Raw genomic sequence first — 22,102 nt, forward strand, 5'->3', positions numbered from 1 at the left:
CAAAATATTTAAGTTAAAATTAATAATAATATATTTATCAGACTCTTATTTCATTATAGATTTCTAGTCAATAGACTGGAAATAAATTTCTCTTTTTTATAACCTCGCTAATTTGAGAATGGAGACCAAACTCTAAAATCTATGCCGAGGAACTTCTTCGAATCAGCATTTTCACCTTGAATGAACGTACATCTTCAAATCAGTATTTTTGAACGTTGCCGCGTCGACAACCATACCAACTTCGACAAGAACAGAAAAGGGTAAGTCGAACGCATCTCCTCTTAACATAGTCTGGATGTATATTTACAGAGAGCATTATCGTATCCTTTTCCCCTTCAAGATTCGCTGGAACTAGCAAATCCAGGAGGGGGGGGGGCTCTTGTTGTATCAGGCCGCTTTCCCGATAAGCCAGAGGGGATGCTTCCATCCCGTCGCCTCCCTCTATAAGGTGGGCGATGTGCACCGGGTTGCCAGGCCAATGGTAGCGTCCCTGTAGCGGAACAGAAGAAGCTGCAGTCATCAGCGAGCGGTGGACATGACGTCGACGGCGCAGCAGGAGATCAGTGTGAGCTCTTCGTCCGGCTCGCGCCCTGTCTCGAAGGACGCCATTATCAATCTCGACCAGTGAGTCATCGCACCCGCCCGGCGTCTTTGCTTACGTACCCGTTTTTCTTATTATTATTGGATGAATCGGAGTTTGTATCAAAATACACCGCCGGTCTTTTGCTACGATATCCGATAGCATTCCTGTTGACTTGCATTTCTTTATCGGAATTTTTTACTTCAAATGTATCTTCCCCTGAGGAGATCTCTGATCGAGAGATACTGGAGATGCTCTTGCTTTGCGGTAGTCTTAGGACGACATGCTTTGATGTGAAATAATGGGAAGGGAAGCAAGAAATCGAAACTTGTGTTTTCTGTGCTACGTCCTGTCCTTGTTTCTTATTGTCGAATATGCATGCTGTTTGACGGCCAAAAAACCGATGACTGGCCCAGTGGAGATCCGACCATGTTCGAGTCCTTCTGGAAGGAGGTGGGCGAGGCGGCAGACATCACCATCCCCTCGTGGCGGACCTTGAGCTACTTCTCCGATGTCTCCAACTTCTGCTGGTTCCTGCAACCCGAGTTTGCCCACGAGGCACGGCGCCTCCATAACCTGGTTGGCAATGCTGTAGCCGACGACCGCTTCCTCGTCATCGGGACCGGGTCGACTCAGCTCTTTCAGGCCTCTCTCTTTGCTTTATCACCTTCCGACGCGCCGGAGCCGATGAGCGTTGTTTCCGCAGTTCCGTACTACTCAGTGAGTACTGTTCCACTACTACATGCAATATATCGCATCCAACCCATTCTCGTTCTTAAGACTTGCTTTGGTTCCAATCTTTTCTACACACTCTTATCAACCTATTGGTCGGTTATATCATGTCATGAAACTTTCTTAGTTAGATTATGCTATGCTGTTCCGATTTGAGTTGTCGACGAGCAATTAAAAGTATAAATTAATTAATGCAGTCGTTTCCGAGGATCACCGACTACCTTCGGTCAGCGTTATATCGGTGGAGTGGGGATGCATCCAAGTTCGAAGGTGATGCGTACATAGAGGTGGTTTGTTCCCCGAATAACCCGGATGGCTCCATCAGGGAAGCAGTGCTCAAGTCTAGCAACGGGAAGACAATCCATGACTTAGCTTACTACTGGCCGCAATACACTCCCATCACTGCTGCAGCGGACCATGACATCATGCTGTTCACCGTCTCAAAGCTCTCCGGTCATGCCGGAACTCGACTGGGGTAAGTGGGCATCTTTAACTTTGTCGCCGTGGCTAATTAGTTGATATTGTAAGAAGGCGATCGATGAAGCTTAAATCAAATGGGGCAGGTGGGCTCTGGTGAAGGACGTGGAGGTGGCCAAGAAGATGGTCAAGTTTATGGAGTTGAACACCATTGGGGTGTCCAAGGACTCACAGCTCCGGGCGGCAACCATCCTCAAAGCAATCTCCGATGGTTACGAGCGCCCAGACCTGCAGACCAAGCCCGGTCTGAAGATGTTCGAATTTGGTCGCCGGCTTCTGTCCATGAGGTGGCGGAAGTTGCGAGAAGCCGTGAAGGCCTCGGGCATCTTTACATTGCCCGACTTCGAGTCGGTCCACTGCAAGTTCACCGGGGAGACGACCGAAGCCTGTCCTGGTATATGTCTTACGTACTTGATCTACTACATTAATGCCTCTTGGCTGTTCCCGTATTAGATATATGCGTCTTCACAATTAAAATTAAACGTCCTATTTCTGGCCTTCCTCAAGAACAAGTAGTCTAGCCGCCTTTTTGTCCGATGTCAAATCTTGCATCACTCCGCCTCCTGGTGTATCTGCATTAGCGTTTTACCGTCTTCGTCGAATCTCAATCGAACCTTTTGGGTTTGCCTGATCTCCATCCATCACAGCTTCTGTCCTACCTATTGCTACTGCGTTTTGGGTTCTTTCATTTTTTCATCTCGCTTGTTTGCAGTGTTTAACTCGGCATGGTTCCTTCCTTCCTTCTCATCATTCTTTTTTGCTATGTAGCTTTTGCATGGCTCAAGTGCGAAAGGGAGGGAATGGAAGACTGCGCAGACTTATTCAAGAAGCACAAGATACTCACCCGGGGCGGCGGCCATTTCGGCGTGGAGTCGAATTACGCGCGAGTAAGCATGGTGGATCGTGATGAGACGTTCGACCTCTTCATCGAACGGCTCATGTCTCTCCGTTGACGCGGCGTCGTCATCGTTGGTTCATCCTAAGCTAGCTAGTATATGTTGAACTTTTATATGTAGCCGTATGTCCCTCTCTCGTCGTCGTTCCCTGTGTTCTCGTCTGCCTCCTTCCAGCTATGAGCTACGTGGTCGTATCGTGCCGTCGTCGCTCCGTGTTTGCGTCGGACCATTTTCAACTTTTTCATGTACTTTGTGGGGCAATCCTTGAAACATTATTGCCTGCTTTTCTAGTTTTCTTTTCTTCCCCTCGTTGGCTCTTCCTCCTGTGCCGTCGTTGCTCCGTGTTGCTGCGCTTTTGTTCCGAGGTGGGTGACGAAAGTGCAGCGTGAGAATGATGTTATGTGGAATTTGGTCTTGGCTGCCATGTTTTCAGCACAGTTTTTGGGCAACCAACCAATGAAGCGTCGATCTTTTGTTGCTCTGTGTAATTGTCCTTCGGATGCACAACTTACTACTAACCAACGGTTTAATTAGGTAGGCTATTTAATTCGGTACCCGAAATTTGTAAGAAAGATACGATGATCCGAGACAGGGATGATTTCCTTGGATGAGCATCAGTTGCAATTCTACTCCCCTGAAGTTAGGGAAGGCATTCGATTTGTACATCTAGAGTCCCGGCTACTTGCAAGTGTATTTGAAATGATTCATCGATAGTTATAATAAGGTCATTTAGTTCTATACTGATTGAGTATGAGAATCAATGACTCATAAATTTATTAGATCTTTTTTACCCTCAAAGATATATTTTGAAGTTCACGAGCTCCAAAAGAACAAAATTGTATGAGTATGCTCATCGTTCAAAACGAATAATTTCTCACGAACCTACAAACCATCACGTAATAATCAAACGGTCCCATATAAGACGAACCTAAGACTTATATCTCAATTATGTTTTTTTAGAACTCATAAGTTTTGATTTGACAAATTCGTACGAATTTGTTCATTGCTCAAAGCGGATAATTCCTCATGAGCCTAATATCAATGCGATCTATCAAATGGTCTCTTATCATGTTAATCATTTTGAACTTAACTTCCTAGAGCAACTATCAATTAAATAACTTAGGCATACCAATTATCAAATCAATTATTACCCATATATATAATATTTTTTTATATATTAAATAATATATTTTAAATCAATAATGATTTTCATAAAGTAATATCTCTCATAAAATAAATCTCTCGTGTACATATCTCGTCATTATGTACCTATATTCATAAATAGAAATCACTTTCTTTATTTGTTTCCCTCTTATTGTGACGAAGATAGATATGGTACATGATTAATCACTTCCGATTTCAGTTCTAATATTTTTCAATCAATTTATGATATTTTGAACGCAGCCATAAAATACTATAAATCTATTAAAAAACATGAAACAAATAAAGTTAAAATTCAATGCATATCAACATATATATAAAAATAGGAGATAAGTATCATCCGGGTCTAGAAACAAGAATAACCAAACAAGAGCTATATAAATAATTTATGATATTTGAAAATAAGCTGAAGAGTTTGACCAGTTTATGGGACTGATCCACATATAACGATGAATAGAGATAACTAACAAACACTTTTGGAAAGAAATAATTTTCTAAAGTTCGACCTATTTTTATCAAAAGAAAATAATATTATAACAAAAGATTAAAATATCATACCGTATCGAAGTTTCGATATTCTCACAATACGATACTGTATATCTAGTGATATATCGTTCGGTATATATATATATATATATATATATATATATATATATATATATATATATATATAAATTCGATAACGTCGCCTCCCTTCTCTCCTACGCGAGGCAACGTCGCTTCTCTTCTCCCTACGCAGGACGTTGTCGTCTCTCTTCTCTTATATATATATATATATATATATATATCCATAAAAGCTTTTCTTCTCGTAGGCAGGACGACATCATCTCTCTTCTCATATATATATATATATATATATATATCCATAAAAGTAAAAAAAAAAGTATAACGTCGCCTCTCTTCTCCTCAAGCAACGCGACGTCGTAAAAAAACGAGACGATGTTATCTCTATATATATAATACTTATATATATATATATTTATATATAAAAATGAGATGATATCGTTTTTATATATATTATTTATAAAAAAATATCGATAACGAATGGTCCACGTATCGATTTACTATCGAATCAATATATACCGCTCGTATCGAATAATATCATTCGAAACTGTATATACACTTTAATCTCGAACCCTATATATTTAAACCAAGCGTTTAAATATCAACGAAGCTTCGACCAAGCAAAGCGAAGGACTGATACGTAGGCCATTAAAAAGAGAAAAAAAATCCAATTTATTTTTGTTAAGCCCATCGTATCGCGCGCAATCGGATGTCGTTTATTACTAATTATTTAAATAAATAAATATTGTCATTTACTTGTTGGCGTTATTATATTCATGGATTGAAGCCTTTGTCCGCGGTCACTGCCTAGTACGGTGGACCGTGTCTGATACCCTTCACCACGCCGACGGCGCTCTTCGCTTCTCCTTTGTCACTCTCTGCGCTGAATTCGTCTCCCTGTCGGAGAGCGTTGGAGGGCGAATGGAGTCGTCCGCCGCCGCCTCCTTCGATCACCTACTCGACAAGACGCGCCTACCGCAGCCCTCCTTCCAGCGCCTCGCCGTCGCTTCTCTCTTCAAGAAGCTCCGTTCCGCCCCTCCCCCACTCGGCCTTGCCTCCGGCCCCGCTCGCGACGCACTCTCCCGCTGCCTTAGCTCCCCCTCCGCCCCCGTCGCTGACCAGGCCGTCCGCGAGCTATGCTCCCTCGTCAAGGACGGCCTTCTCCCAGTCCCCGCCGCCCTTCTCGAGCTCCAATCCGCCCTCGATGGCTGCACACCCGGCTTCGCCTCGCTTTTCGTCAAGGGAATTGGTTTCTTGGCCCGCTTCGCCTTCCGTGCAGATCCGTCCTGGGGCCGCCGCTTCGACCCTGTTGAGCTCCACCCCTTCATCAAGGTAGCGGCAATGCGCGAACCTGTTGCTCTTTATCGCGATTCATTGTTACCGCGTCTCTGTCGAATCTTTCTTGGAAACCCAGCATCCTCTAACCCTAACCCTAATTTATCATCGCCACGCGTTCAAGGAAAAATAGGAATACAAGAGTAGGAGGGGAGATAAAAATTCTGGTGAAAGGGGAACGAGGGAAAACAAAAGAGAGAAGGGGAAAATTAGGTTCCTGGAAGTGTACATCGTTCATTCATTGATTATTGCAAAATCAAGAAATCTATGACAATCAGTATTTTCCAGCCAACTCTTGGTAACTTTTTTGTATGCTTTTTATTGTCGTTTTGGATGCAGGTCCTTTCATGTCGAACAGAAGTGCACCAGGAACTCATTCAGCAAGTTTTGTTATTTATAGTGCAAAACAAGTCACTCGGAATGGAGACAGTCTCGGGGTTCTTGAGGCCTTTTCTCTTGTTCTCAGTTCTTCGGACTTCTTCTTCTTCATCTTTTACAAGGGATTTGATCTCTTCCGTGGCATCATTCTCGTGTTCGTTCCCATCACAATCTATTGGCATATTGAATCTTCTTGTTGGGTGCACACGGCACTTACCACTAGCAAATGAGGAGGCAAGAATTTTCCTACACTTTTCATGCTTTACCTGCTGTTTTTGGTGATAGCATGTTCTTGCACTTGATTGGATATGACTTCTCGACATGATGTCCCAGTTTTGATTATAATATTTATGGACAAGATCAGCTTCTGAAATTATAATATTAGGAACATAGTAGGTTGCCCTCCAGGAATGATTTCTGAAGATCGGTAATTTAATCTCTCCTAATGTTCTTTATGTGTCTCTTGGAAAAAATGAAGTCTTGAAAGCTAATGATTTTGCCGGTTTTGCACAATGTTCTCTTGTTGCTTGGTGCTCATTGTTTAGTCCTCATGAATGAAATAAGTAATTATTTTTGGACTAGTGATTTTGTTGGTTTGGCATGATATTTTCTTATTTCCATGATAATACCTCACAACTCTATCCGCTTATCAGGATTTCAAGTGCCTGTTGGTTTCTTCAGAGTACTTGGTTGATGCATTTATCGTGGTCTTGAAGCAGCTGAGTTGTGGCGAAACCGTATTCCAATCCGTAATGTCTTCATATGCCTGGAAACTGTTTCTTATAAGTTTTTACTTTATTTAGTCAGGTATACTTTATAAGCTCCATGAGATCCTTGCTTCCTTACTGTTGTCATTTGCATGATTGGTCATTCTTGGTAGGTTGTTTGTAATTTTTTGCTATTTTATTTTTCACGTGTTAGTCTCCTGATGGTGGTAATGAATAGTTTACTTTAGAGGGAAATTGTTGTTTCTTAGGACACAAACATGGTAATCTGGAATCCTTCTCATTTTGGAAGTGTATAAAATTATGATGCTGTATCTAATAAAGATGGTAACCTTTGTTGACCAAATGTTTACCATCTTTGGCAATATCTGGAAATTGGTAGATAGAAGAAATTTGTTCTCTTAAAACCGCTGTGTGACCATTAGAAACATGTCTACAAGGGAGCTATACTGTGTTATTTTAGGAGAATAGAAAAAAAGAAAATGTTAGCTAGATTATAGTTTCTTTCTAGTGTGGAGCATTTATCTTTATTTTAGCCCTGCATCTTTTGGTATTGAGCTTTTCAAATGGAAGACCCTAAAAGAGTTAGTGTAGCTCAGACACAAATTTGAAATGGATGTGCGGAGTTACCAGAAATATGAAAAAAAAAAACTTTTCATCTATGAATAGCTATGAGAAGCTTGACAGAGGTCGGGATGGGGGAGAATTATTCAAGATTATATGTTCATGTTCAGAGAATACTTACCAATGTCAAATCTTAGTTTATTACAATTAATGGTACAAAGAGAGTTAGAGGGATACCTAAGAAGATATCACTAGAACAATAAAAGTAGATTTGAATGCTCTTTGATTTTCTTAGAAATATCACCTTACAAAGAGCTCAATGAGGGAAAAGATCTATGTAGCTCCAAATAGTTGGGACATTGTGACATGTCATTGTTGTTGTGGTAGCATCATGTATGGAGGATAAAGAAGGATTTCAATAAAACAATGTAATTGAGCCATTTTAATGAAGTATAAATAGACAATGGTCTCGTAGAATAAATTATAGGTAGAACCACATTTACTTGTTATTATGAGCATCCAATGGGAAAGAAAGGAGAGATTTCTTTACAAATTGTTTGTTACTTGAGGTATACGCTTGGCTCATGTTAGCAAGCTTCACTTTTCACAAATAAGTTGCACTTGGGTTGTTACAACTTACAAATAAAGCGGGCAACATATGGGTTTCTGTTCATTATATAGCTTACCACAAGGTGGGGATTTCAATGTGCACCCATAGATGATTCCATGGGTTAATCCAACATTGAATTCCATAATAACATAAGATAAACTATTCATAATAACATTATTGCTTTACCCCGAGATGTCTAGTCAACTGCTATGCCTCAACACATTTCGGAAAGAACCAGCTAGCTCTGGGCTCGAGAGGCATTTGACCCCTAACCACAACTCATTCATTGATTCTTCAACATCAGTCGGTTTGGACCTTCGCTTAGTTTCACCCAAGCTTCATGCTGGTCATGGATAGATCACCTAGGTTTGGGTTCATAAGTAGTGACAATCATTCTATGAAGATTCGCTTTTGCTACGACTCCGGTTGGTTACCTTAACCAAGCCAGCCATTGCCTATGAGTTGTCAACTCATTCTTCAATAGACACATTGTTAGAAATCACATTCTCCTTCCATTGCGTGGGAACTCATGGTTTCATGTTCTATTTTACTTCCCGATGGGGGTTCTTTTCACCTTTCCCTCATGGTACTACTTTGCTATTGGTGACCCCGGAGTATTTAGCCTTGCAAGGTAGTCCTTGCTGGTTCACATGGGAATCCACGTTTCCCATGCTACTTGGATCAGAGCATAAGCTGTTGATGCTTTTGGCTATGAAAGATAGTTGCTTCAAACATTGTTTGTGTTGGGCTATGAATGTGGGTATGATGTCAGAGCTCAAGGATGGCAAATATCCATTGTTGGCATATTATTACTTGTTGTTGTTGTTGGTGTGTATGAGTGCTCCACTTAGCATGAGTCATGGTACATGGATGGAGGTACATTTCGGTAGTTCATTATTTTGGTTCATGATACATACTGCATCATGTAATGTCAAGGTAATTTTCTTGGAACTTAGAAGACTACAAAGCTATGAATGTGTTGAGATTTTTCATCAAAATGATCTCATACTTTTGTTGTTTCTGAACTTTCTTGAAAAGATTATAAAATATATTTTTAATATTTTTATTTATGCAACTTGATTTTTTAAAACAATTATATTGTTCAGATTGAATCGTAGTTTAGGTAATCCAGATTGGTCAATACAGCAGTCTATGATATTAAATTATTCTGAATCAGGATATGCACACCGGATCTGCGATAAATTCATATATCCTGTGCAACAGTCTGCATGCATTGGACAGTTGATAAATGTAACTGATACTGCTCATGGATCCAAAATATTCTTAAAGCCATTCTTGTGTATGGCTTGGAAGAAAAACATGACACTGAAGGAAAGTCAAATTTCAGGAAGTGTATTTTTACTAGTGTGAGAAGACACTTCACATAATAATTTTAACTACTGATAGATTGTTACTTATATATTCCTCTTTGCCTCGTGAAACAGGGTAAAGGTTGATAGCTGTTCAAGATAAAACGACCAAAATGCGGATAAAAGGATTAGATTGAATCACCCATCATATGCATCAATATTATGATCTCATACATTATCAATCAAAGTTGACTTCTTGGTTATTCAACATGTTGTTGCTATTTGGCACAAAAATCCTGATCAATATACATTACATTAACCAATTCATGTACAAAACATGCTTGATGAAACAACCATAAATTTGAAATTTACTTTGTTAATCTGACAGTATAAGAAAATGAATTGGTTGGGTAAATTACAGGAATATGGAGTCTAATGACACTAAATTCCCAAATTTATAGGCAGATGCAAATAAATTATAATTCCACTAAAATCATAAATTTATAATTTAAGGTCTTTGAAATTTGATATAGTCAAATAGGCCCTTATGGTGCATAGGCTAAACCAATAAGTCTATGGGCCTAATTAGTTAGACTTGATCCTGGCCGATCTCAGTCTTGACTGGTTTACTAGATTAGGTTGGTGTCTGGTCTCCAACTTTAAATTCAGTCCTGTTTCACTTTGAGTTATTAATTAGTGGGTTTGTTCTTTGTGATAGGGACTTATAAAATCATCTGTGGCATTCAGTACCATTGAATGAGGTTTCATTGATTCCCTGTAGCATGCTCCATGTTGAGCACCTTAAGAGAAAATCGTAGATGCTAATAAGCAGCAGAACATTGGTGGCAGAAGTGGGGAAATAGTGAAGAGGGAGGGAAAGAGGCAAGGATGCGAAGAGAAGAGGAACATTGAGCCTAGTATTTGTCTAAGCAAGAAGAGGAGGAGGGGTTGGGTTGCGGGGCATCGGACAAAGAAAAAGGTGGAAAAAGAAAGAGTTTCTGTAATTAAGATAACCTCTAAGATTTATGGTCTTAGCCACAAGCTGATGGGGTTCTCTATTAAGGAAATCACTTTTCTGTTTAGACTTGTGTTGTGCCTGACCCAATAGGCCCACTGGCCCAGAATGTTTGGTATAACAGGCCTTTGTCCACATGGCCTAAAATTCTGTAGCCCCTGTTACTAGTAGTGTGCCCATCTAACCTATATATCATCATAACCCCCTCCCCACCCTTAGTGTGGACTATTCAGGTGAAATGCAATTTGATTCTCTATTTTGTCCTTCTTTGAAGGTGTCTGTGTCTCTGTGATCTGTTTCAGGTAACTAAATGTAAGATATAAAAATCTATAAAAACAAGGGAATCAAATGGGTTCCCACTTTGGTTCCTCTGTGAAAGCCTTAATTATCATGGAAAATCAGAGGAGATTGAGTGGAAATAGAGTGTCAACATGCTTCATTTATTTGATCATTTTTTTTTTCAATAGGGAGAAACAAAAGATGACATCGACATGTGATTAGAGACATTGATTTGATTGTGCTGTACGGAAAATGTAGGAGGATTCTGGAATCATGAGGTTGTATAGTTTGATTTTGGTGCGTGCATTGGGAATTTGGGTTTTGTTGTTTTGGATTACATTTGATTTTGGTGTTCTTGTCAAACAGTGAGAGACACTAAGGACCAACACCAGGACAAAAACAAGATGAGCCATACTTGTTATATGACATTTTGAAGAATGTTGTTAGTTCTGACATTTTATATTAGTTTGTTATTCTGTTCTGGAGTGCATTATAGGCATAGTCACATCTACAGGAAGCTTATGAGCATGTTTATATTCAATATCTGAGTATTTGTGACATGACATGGTTGTATATCAAGTTGGCTGTAATTTACTTGTGCCATTGGGATGTTTATTTGTTCTTTTCAGAATACTACTTTTATCTGGAAATTTATCATGCTAATTTAACCTTAAACATCGAAGCAGGTTAGTGTTGATGCCAAAGCATGTGGTATTGAGCTACTAGAGAATCTGTTGTCAGTGGCTATTGGCTGTACTAAGCCTTGGGGTGGAGTTGAAATTCTTCTTGAATTGGCAAAGCGTCTATTGGTGGCCCAGAGAAACTGTGGCTTGCCATATCCGGCTGAGCTTGTTACAGTTATTGTGTCTGTCTCCATCATTCTCACCCAGGCGGAGTTTGAACATGAGCACTTGTCTGCTTTGAAGCTTTTAATTTTCTTGAATGAGTGGAAGAAAGAAAATGGTGCATTTTTTTCCTCACATTTTCTTGAAACAAATTCTTATATGCATAATAGTTTAGCAAAGCCTGGTATCTTCCTTGGGAATTTTGAGTAGTCATTTTACACTTCTTGCTTGAAAAGATCATGCAAATCGTAAAATTGCCTTTTTATTGCACCACACAGCAAAAGATGCATGGGCAAGTAACTGACTTGGAATATTTCTCTCATTTCTTTTTGGAGGCCCCGTTTTGCAGCTCAAATTATCTCGGATGAACCAATGTCCTGACAGTTGAATAAGAAACATGTATGGCTGGTAAATGGCTAATGTCATACAAGATCACCCAGTAACTTCTTTGTTTTTTGAACTTGAACTTCTTCCTCGTTGAGAAATTTGGAGGAATATCTTAAGAACAGGAATTTTGTAGTGAGGCACTGATAATTATGTTCTCTTTGTTTTCAATCGGCTGCTTTATTTTGCAATTGAATAGGATTTCTTGCAAATGAATAACTTAAGTTGTTTCCATCTGTTTGAGATTTCCTATAGAAATGCCTTATGCATTGCTTTTATTGCAGAAGACAATAGCAAAGGAATTGCTTGTTACCATGGTGAAGATCTTTTGTGTATCTTTCCTCTCATCAACCTATTGTCCTCTCCTTCTCAATCTGTTAAAGCTTCGGCATCTCACTTACTTTCAAGAGCAAGCAGGCAAGTTTTAGAGTTGTCAGATGATCCGAGAAAAGTGCAGATCCCTATGTCTGGAACGTCTACTTTGAGGCTAGGATTTATTCTTCTAAGGCTTCTGCATCATCTTTGGTTCCAGGTTATCTGATACTGTATCTTATTTTAACATATATGTCTTTTCTTGAATAGATGCCTTAGATTCAGTTAACTTATTGATACAGAATCATGATGAAAAAATTGGATTTATTGGGTCACAATGTGGTGTAATGACAAGTTGGACGTCTCAACTGAAAGAGTACCTGTCAACCGTTAGAAGGCAAAAATATAATTCAATTATTCAATCACCAGAAAGTTCCTCAGGAGGTTATTGTCCATTTTAGTAATTTCAACATATTTCAAGTTTCACCTTGGAGGTTATTGTTCATTTTAGTAATTTCAACATACTTCAAGCTTGGTCACCTGTTTTTCCTTCTCAAGTGTGGTTTTTTTTATTAAGTGTATTGGATTGATATAACTTGTTAAACTTGTACTTCCGGTGCGTGATGACAGTTTATTCTGTTTTATAGGATTAACTTCATTATTTAGCTCTGTGGCTTCGATTTTGCTTGTACATCCTAAACTTAGCACATCTGCTGTTGATTCTTTGGCTGCAATTGGTGGAATGGATTATAAACTGGGTATGCCACTGCTGCTAACAGTTCTCTTCCACATTAAGATGCTATGCAGAGACAAGTGTGACTCCCTTAAAATGTTGGTAAGTCAGTAACCATGTTTATTTATCTTCACAAAACTGAAAGAAGTGTAAAAATAATGGATGAAGAAGCTACTAACAAAACACTGATTTAAAAATTGGTGTGAAAAATCAGTTAAAATTTTCCTCATGGATTGAAAGTTACATGAAAACATAGATGGAAGGAATGTTGAAATTTACTTCTAACATTAGACCATTACTGCTATCATTATTCTTGCCATTGTTGCGACTGATGCTCTATCTCCATGTTTGTTATTATCAGTCTTTCTGATATGACCATTTATCACCATTTCCAAACCGCCACTACATTTATCATCAGTACTTTTGTCAGAAATCAACATGATTATTTTGGGTGCTGTTCAAGTTGTCAAATTGAAGATATAGTATATTTATCACTACTCATCTTTGTTCCATGGTTTCCTAGGAGACTATAGTTGTTTTTTGCTGTGTATTCAACGTGAAATCAACTGTTATTAATGGTAGTGGAAGTAGCAGCCATCAGCTATCAGTTTTGGTTGAACTTGATGACATTCATGTGCCATGCTGTGGATCGCAACCACTGCTGTTATTGCTACATCAGTAGTGGGGACATATAAAAGTGTTACCACCTTTTTGCAATAATTTACCGACACTGCACCTACCATCATGGCAAGGCACATTGAATAGTTTTTTAGATTATATTAACTTAATGGTTGATTTTCCTTAGAACCTTTATTTATCTATTGCAGCCCAGACTTCTGGAAATGCTTCCATCGCTTGCTACACATTCTGTTATGGTTCCGTTAATTTTACAAACAGTGTTGCCAATGCTCCACAAGAGTGCAAATCCGTATGTATCTATCAGTTTATCTTATGGTTATGTTCATTTACCATATACAAATGGTTCTTACATGATTGCTCTTCATGATTCTTTATAGTTGATTATTTTGCGATGTTTTTATCTAAATTATTAGTATCTTAAAAAGATATTTTGATTGTTCTTGCTGTTGGTTTGTATGCTGCAGTATTTTTTAGAGTTGTCTACTATCATTGCCTAGCTTGTCCCTTTCCTTCCTAGTTTTCTTTTTCGTTATGTATAAGATGCTACAGAGTTTGAGATGGTACGGGGATAATCCTCTTTTGGTATATTTTGAGATAGTTGAACCCCTTAGGTTATATGACCAGTGTGTTTTTGTGTAACTTGTAACTGATTAATTTGAAATTAGATGGAAGTGACAAACAATCAAAAGGTGATTGTGATTTATGATGCATGGTCCAAAGGTAACATTGGAAACTAGCAAGCCTGCCTAGATTGTCCTTTACCTTCTTGGTTTAATTCTTATTTTTTGTAAAATTTTACTTTTAAGATGCTATAGTTTTGAGATAGTTTACCATCTTCCAAGGTTTGAGCTGGTGTACTGGTTGATCGGCGGTACATTACGTACTACTTTGTATCAACGTATCGTGTGTCGGTACAATGGGGCATACTGATGGCATGAAAAAATGATAAAAAATAGTTCCAAAATTTTTTGAAAATAAAAAAAATAGATTAAAGTTTTTAAGTTGGAAATAAATATAAATTTAGTATAATTTTAGCAAAAAAATCTAAATTAGAAAATAATAGTGGCACATATCTTTTTCGAGTTTTGAGTAGTTTTGAGGTACGTTTCAGATTGTCCTTCTGTTGATATTGAATTATCTGCAAAGAAATAATTTGAATTGATACATTATTTGTTGAATAACTTAAACCTTAATATTTTGATGAATTAAGCAATCGATCGGTGGATATACCTGGTTTTACCATAAAAAATAATGACAGGACTCCACTGGCAGTGGTTCGGGGTCCTCGATCCTATATATTTGTATATTGATTTGATTTGTTTGTTGGACCTAATCTTGAAATTGATCTCATGACATAGTATACTGATACACCATATGTCATTGGTGCATCAATATGGTGATGGCTGTAGTTTGATCGTTATGAATCACATGTGTCCGTGACGACTCTTAAGACAAGTACGATTGTGTCATGTATTGGTGCGGAGCATGGAGAATGTCAAAACTTCTACTTTCGCCACTGATCTATTACTCTGTATCATAAGATCGATCAACGTACTACTACTTGGAGAAGAATGAGCAACTATTACATCAAGCTCCGTGATATGAATTTTGGGTGGTATGCGTAAAATACTGCTTCTCGGTCCATGCATCAGTCTCAATCTATTTGGACGGGACCATCGACTCTTGAGCATCGTCGTCATTGTCGGTCGAGGCATTGCTATCCGTGCCGCTATCTTATCTCCGGATTGAGCGGATTGTTGAATGCAATTGAGAAGTTGTCTATGTACCTTTGATTAGAGAGTTCTTCTTCTAACTTAAAGTGTTAATCCTCCTTAATTAGCTTCCCAATCTTGATCCAATCCACAAATCGTAGCTTTGTGAAGTTTTAAAAAAGTACAAATGCGCGAATTAGAGAAAGAAGTGAGTGAGAAAGAGATTGAGAGAGTGAAAGGGGGTGAAAGATGAGGAGGAAAGGGTTTAAAAACCCTTTCAAATGGATATGACCATTGGAAAGGATTAGATCTGAGCCATTAGTCAGTAATGATCAAAATTTGATCGTTATCAATCGGTACATGTTTGTAACGGTTGGATTTCGATCGTTATTGAGCGGTATAGGCCCGTATTGAGCGATACAAAATCTTTTAGTATATACCACCTAGTACAGGGTGGTCCATGTACTTGTCTCCTATTGGATTGGTACGTACCGCCCGTACCAAGTGGTATGATGTGGCACGGCAAACCCTACTACCTTCTAGGTTATATGACCAGCGTAAAGTCTGCAGTGTTAATTGTAACTGATTAATTTGAATTTTGATGGAAGTGACCAACAATTGAAAAGGTTATTGTGATTTATGATGTGGCACACTAAAGGTAATTTTGGAAACTAGCAAGCCTACGTAGCTTGTGCTTTGCCTTCTTCAATGTTCTTGTTCTTTTTGTAAGATTTTTTTTCTAAGAAAGCTATAATTTTTTATGGTATGGGGATAATCACATTTTGATGTATGCTGAGATAGTTGACTGCCTTTTAGGTTATATGACCAGTCTAAAGCCTACAGTGTTATGTAACTTATTGCACTGATTAATTTGAATTTAGATGGTTGTGATAAACAATTCAAAAAGTAATTGTGATTCACGATGCTGGGAGCTTGCAAGCCTAAGGAGCCCTAATAACCATCTCAATTGGGAACTAAATGATATAGATTGAAGAAAATATGCCCATGTCTAATGGTGACCTTAGGATGGGCTTGTTTATGTCTCAAGTGGGCAAGAAAGGGAAGGTAATAATGGGGTAACTGCTGAAGGTCACACCTACTAGATTGGGCCCAGTTACAATTAATTAGTTTGTTTAGATTGAATTAAATGTGTAACGTTCTATGAACTATGAAGTGACTTCCAGAAGAAAATCAGATCCTAATGGTTTAGACAAGGGGGAAATGGGAGGGAAAAAAAAACCAGAATAAAGAAAGGGGAAGATAGGAGTTTGTGGCTGGCAATTTATTACATATCAAATATTCATTTAGGGAGGTTTCTGTTTTTTCCTGTTCAGAATAGATTGGACTCTCATAGGTCTCTCTATGAGGACTCTACGGATAGATGCAAAACTGTTAAACAAAATAACAATATTAGTTGTTCAAATCTTGATTGACCCCGTGTAAACAATATAGGTCTCTCATAGGTCTCTCTATGAGGACTCTCTATGAGGTCTCTCATAGGTTTCTTGATTGACCCCGTGTAAACAAAATTAACTTTTAAAGAAATTCAAATCTTTTTAGTACTTCCAAGTTCCATCATACAGACATTGTAAGAAGATTAGTTGGTTAGTTGCAACTCTTTTGGGACCTTGAAAGTAATATCCAAGGGAAACAATATAACAATCATAGATACTTAGAATATATGCACGCCTGTATGGCTGCATCTAAAAAGACTTAACCAAAGTTATCAACTTTTGACATTGATTGCTGTACTCTCTTCCCCTGCATTCAATGGTTGCCAATGTTCTTCCAGTTGAAGCCAAATCAAAATTTTGGCAAATTAAAAATTGAAGAAATAGTCCAGCTAATTTTTTTCATGTTTATGATTAAATCAGTGATACTCTCCAAGTTATGAATAACATCAGTGCATATCAATTTAGTCTTTGAACTGGTACATGTTTTATACTATGAGAATCATCAATTATGAATTCAGTAAAACTCTTCTCTGCCAGATCTGACATCTCCTTTGTATAGGAGCTACTAAGTGTTTTTTCCGTTATTAAGTTGTTTTCTAATCCATTTTTTTTTCTGCTTTACTTCAAAGCTAATATACTGTATCAAACTCACTTTCTATATTGAAGTACCTTCCCTTCGAAGCAGATAATTTGTCAAGGTTCTACATTTGCACTTTGGATAGATGAATTGTGTCTCAAACTTTCTTCATCAATATGATTGATAAAGGATTTTTACATTGCTTTTGCCCTGATATCAAACTACTAAAGTAACCTTTGAATATTTACTTGCCATGTAAGGCCTTGTACTTGTTTGTTTGGAGCTGGCATGGTGTGCCTTGCCTAGACTGAACCTCATCACATCTAATAGTATACCATTTTCCAAGTAAAGTGTCTCAATACTAGGATTTTATAGGCAAACTGATAGAGGAAGTTGTTGACTATTTGAAAGGCTAAGACTCTTCCATTATGATCTTAACCAACCTGGCCTGTATTTTCTATGGGAAAATCTCTCCTTTTAGGATTTTGTAAGATAGATAGTACTCACCAAGCTCTTTAAGAAGTCTCCATGGTCGCTCAATTAGTAAAGTGATGGCAATATAGATTCAATTGAATCATGAAAACCTAAGTAAACTAGAATAAAAATAGTAAAATACTATGATTTAAACCTTTACCTCATTTGACTCAGCTCTAGGCTTCCATGTATATGCTTGGTGTGCAGGTTTCTCCTGCGTCACATGCTCATGAGCTGCTGATATGGTTACATGCCATGTTCTATTCCATGGTATATATTGCATCCACTGCATGCTTAAGAGTTAGGATTGTACTTATAAACATCAAAATTCTGAATTAGATCAACATATTGATATTGTAGGACCTTTAGTTGGGATGTACCACATCATATCCTCTGTTGATCGTGCTTTGTAAGGTGATGATAATAGTAGTGACAATTTTAATCCTAGAGCTATCCTCATGGGAGAGTGAGTTGCTTATATAGCATTATATTGTTTTTCATTTTCCAGTGTGTTATATGGCACAGCTGTTCGTCTACTATGTAAGACATGGGTTATCAATGATACGGCTTTTGGAACTTTGCAAGTAAGTTGAATTATTTAATTTTACTACATTGATTCCTTTTGGATGTTATTGATCTCCTTCTGTCACTTGTCTTAGTTCTGCCTGAATGTTACTTCTTCTGCCAACATATATACATTTAGCTATAGCAAATTCAAGGAATTACCTTTAGTTGCTGGAAGGTGAGGCATTAAGGAATAAGGATAACTAACTTTCGAGTAGAATTAAGCACTAGTGTTAAGCAAATTCAGGAACTCAGATATCACAATCACAATCCTTAATGCAGTTTGATTTTTGTGGATTACTTGCAATAGCAAATAAGCTTGACCATTGTATCTTACAGTGAAAAAGTATGGAAGGAAAATTTCAAAATTGCAGAATATCAGTAGACAAGCATGTGATGCAAATAAATGGATGAGCACAGTCTACCAATTAACATTATATTTTGTAATAAAGATAAGTAATTACTATACTGATAATATTGTGGAGTTGTTTTTACTCTCGTTATTGGTTTTTCATGAACATATATTGCAATACAGCAGCAAGAACCCAAGCAGAATTCATATGCAGCTAAAAGCCATATTTGTGCACAAAGGACAAGACATTGTCTTGGACAACATTTTGCAACATTTTGGTATTTGGGAAGTGGCACTTCACTTTTGTCTATAGAATGTTGATTATTGAGCATGCAAACGTTTTTTTGTTTCATTAGGAACATATCATTTGCTTATTGATTATGTATACCTTTTCTTGTTGCATGTAAATATAGTTGCTATATTTTCCCTTGTTTCTCACCATGTATGATGTCCTAATATTGGTCATCAAGTAGACAAATGTATTTTTTTTGGCATAAAACATCTTCAATTTAAGAAATAAGATATAGGAGTATTGAATTTCTAGGGAAAATATGGTTGCTATATTTTCCCTTGTTTCTCACATATTGGGCAAAACGGGGTTGTATCGAGCGGTAACGATTGAAACTGACCGTTATCGACCTATATTGGGTTTCAAACGGTCAATTTGATCGTTGGAGGCAACCTAAAGGATGTTTAAACTTTAAACCAAGGTCTGCCGTATCGGACCATACCGCCTGGTACGACAGGCCAGCGGTACGGTACGGTACGGCAGACCTTGCTTTAAATCCTTTTCTCCCTCCTCTTTCAATTCATTTCACTCTCACAATCTCTTAAGCTCTGTCAAACTCTTTTTCACTCACAATCTCTCTCTTATTCTCACATTTTCACTCTCCTAAACTCAACAAAGCAACGATTTGTGGATTTGATCAAATTTATAAGACTAATTTGGGAGGATTAAGAGGAAGAACGATAATTCAATATTAACGGAAGGATGATCCCGAACGGATTGAAATTGCGAACTTTGCACAAGGCTGCTCCTCAAAGCTCGAAAAAGATATATGACACTATTCTGACCTAATTTACATTATTTTTGCTAAAATATATTAAATGTATTAATAACTTAAAAATCCTATCCTAACTATTTTTCTATTTTTTAGGTATTTTTGGAGGGTTTTCAGTTATTTTAGGCGTACTGCCCGGTACACCCTGGCGTACTATCAGTATGCCTCAGTACGTATCATATCGAGCAAGGCTCGATATGTCGGTACAGATCGAAATTGCAAACTTTGGTTAGGATTGTGACAAAGGGATTGAGAATCTGATGGTAGAGGTGTGGCGTTAAGAGAAGATTTAGTGGTAATGTGAGGAGGATCAAAAAGCAATTACTATGAAAAAAATCATGCTTTATGGGTTGGCAAAATTGTAAAAATGAGAACTTTAAATATATAGTAACTTAAAAAGAAGTAAATGAGCTGTAAGTATGACAAAATACAAGGGTTATGATAAATTTCACAATAAGCTAGGTACTAGGGATGAGAAAGAGGATAATTTTGAATTGCTAAAAAACAAAAAGAAAAATCTCCATGATCATTTGCTGATGATACTGTTCTAATTGATGAGAGTTTAAAGGAAATTAATCGTAATATTGAATTATGGAGGCAAATCTTGAAGAGTAAATTTTTAGCAATATAAAGAGAAGAACTAAGTATGTACTTAGGAGTTTTATATGATCATAAGTTTTATAAAGTAGTTATTAAATCAACTGTGCTTTATGGATATGAGTGTTGGATCATTAAGATGAGAAGACTGAGGTGGATATGTGGAGTTACAGGGAATTAGGAAAGATTTTTTTTAATGATTAGGTGGAATTCCAATGGATGATAAAATGAGGTAGAAACAATAAGAATGGCATGGACGTGCTCTTAAGGGGACCTACAGATATTATAGTTAGACGAGATGGGACAATTAATATTAGTGGTCCATGGAAAGATAGTGGGAGAGTTCTGAAGATATTCCTAGAACTGAGTAAAGATTTTAATGTTTTTAATTAGATTAAATATACTATTTTATTTAGAGTTCAAAGACAGAAAATGAATCATGTAGTCAATCCAATTAGTTGGGACATTATGTTGTTGTTGTTGCAACCTAATGCCTCACCAATTCAAACTTGACACTGAAATACTGAATATCTTCTTCTGCTTGATTTAGGGACTTCTGGATCCCCAAGCCTTTTCTCATTTCATGTCTCAGAGAGAAATTTGTATTAGCCTTGCTGCTTCACTGCGTGATATCTGCTGCCATAATCCTGACAGGGGTGTTGATCTCATATTGTCTGTCTCGGTAAATTTAAAGAAGCTCTTTCTCAACTTGTTGGTTGGCTAGACCGAATGATCGACAGAGTTCTCTTTAATTTTGTTAACAGTCATCTATTGAGAGCCGTGATCCTCTTGTGCAAGCTCTTGGATTGGAAAGCCTTGCTCATCTTTGTGAAGCCGATGTAATTGGTAATCTTCTTGAATTTTATAATTGATTTTTAAATTTCTTTTTATGTTGAAGGGCTATGCTTTTGTTGTAATTTAAGTTTATATGAGCCTTGAATTTGCGTGTGCCATGTTTTGGAAGAGCTTTGTTTTATTCCTCTAATAGTTGTGATTAGTTGCCATAATATGGGATGTCAAAGGGTTGGTGAACTGTTAACTCTTTTCATTGCTGTTGGTATGTTGTTTGCTTTTCCAGTTGTTCTTACTGAATCTTTTATGTTGGAGGTTTTAGTCTTTTAGGAAGTTAAAGGTACATTAGCTTTGAATTTTTAACATGCCACTTTGTAAGATGCTTGTTTTGTTATTTCTGGATTTGTTTCATTATTGTTGGCCAACATTTGGGATTTCGAGGGCCTGGGGAACTCCTTTTTATCTGAAATATCTAGTCAATTAATATAATGAAAATCATTTTAGATCATTTCAGATTTGGTCATCATTTTATATAGTTAAGTTGTCCTTGTTGGGTTGTCATGCTTGTCTGATTTTTGGTAAATTTGTCATCAATGAAAGATGAACAACTAAATGTCAAAGCTCTAGGAATTTCGGGGATACTTACTAGTCTTTAGTGCAGTGATGACATACTTTCTAGAAATATCATGATTTAGGATTAATTTACTGCCATCTAACTTTAATAGGAATCAAGGGAAAACAATATTTTTAGAAAAAAAAGTATTTTTTGTAGTGTTAAATTTTTCAGAAATAAAAAATTAGTTTTGCTAATTCAGTGCCATCTAAATCTAGAAAACAATTTTTAAGGAAAAAATAAATATTTGGTGTTTGGTTCATCAGAAAATGAGGACTTTTGCTGCTTACTTTTTGATTTGTTGGAAAAGGAAAAGCAAAATGGATTCTTTTTGTTGATAGTTTTTGGGGTAAGGTATCAACTTATA

General features: G+C 37.5%; 2 protein-coding genes across 4 annotated transcripts in view; both read left to right on the plus strand.

Moving 5' to 3' along the window:
- Nucleotides 1-535: 535 nt before the first annotated feature.
- LOC135675415 (tryptophan aminotransferase-related protein 2-like) lies at nt 536-2,742 on the plus strand. The gene is made up of 5 exons (XM_065185568.1): nt 536-624; nt 997-1,300; nt 1,510-1,787; nt 1,876-2,183; nt 2,558-2,742. The coding sequence occupies exons 1-5, from the start codon at nt 536-538 to the stop codon at nt 2,740-2,742; spliced, it is 1,164 nt and encodes a 387-aa protein (XP_065041640.1).
- A 2,473-nt stretch (nt 2,743-5,215) lies between these two features.
- Nucleotides 5,216-22,102, plus strand: part of LOC135676012 (protein RST1-like) — a 36,953-nt gene continuing 20,066 nt past the window's right edge. For 2 of the 3 annotated variants that reach the window (XM_065186751.1, XM_065186753.1), the window contains exons 1-11: nt 5,216-5,742; nt 6,085-6,357; nt 6,777-6,872; nt 11,313-11,589; nt 12,140-12,387; nt 12,470-12,611; nt 12,815-13,002; nt 13,728-13,828; nt 18,265-18,340; nt 20,881-21,012; nt 21,095-21,176. In XM_065186751.1, coding sequence (XP_065042823.1) covers nt 5,332-5,742; nt 6,085-6,357; nt 6,777-6,872; nt 11,313-11,589; nt 12,140-12,387; nt 12,470-12,611; nt 12,815-13,002; nt 13,728-13,828; nt 18,265-18,340; nt 20,881-21,012; nt 21,095-21,176 — 2,026 coding nt within the window. In that variant the 5' untranslated portion in view covers nt 5,216-5,331. The remainder of the gene's footprint in view (nt 5,743-6,084; nt 6,358-6,776; nt 6,873-11,312; nt 11,590-12,139; nt 12,388-12,469; nt 12,612-12,814; nt 13,003-13,727; nt 13,829-18,264; nt 18,341-20,880; nt 21,013-21,094; nt 21,177-22,102) is intronic. The other variant, XM_065186752.1, reaches the window with a different exon arrangement.

Source organism: Musa acuminata, chromosome BXJ1-6, assembly GCF_036884655.1.
Source record: "Musa acuminata AAA Group cultivar baxijiao chromosome BXJ1-6, Cavendish_Baxijiao_AAA, whole genome shotgun sequence".
NCBI classification, from domain to species: Eukaryota; Viridiplantae; Streptophyta; class Magnoliopsida; order Zingiberales; family Musaceae; genus Musa; species Musa acuminata.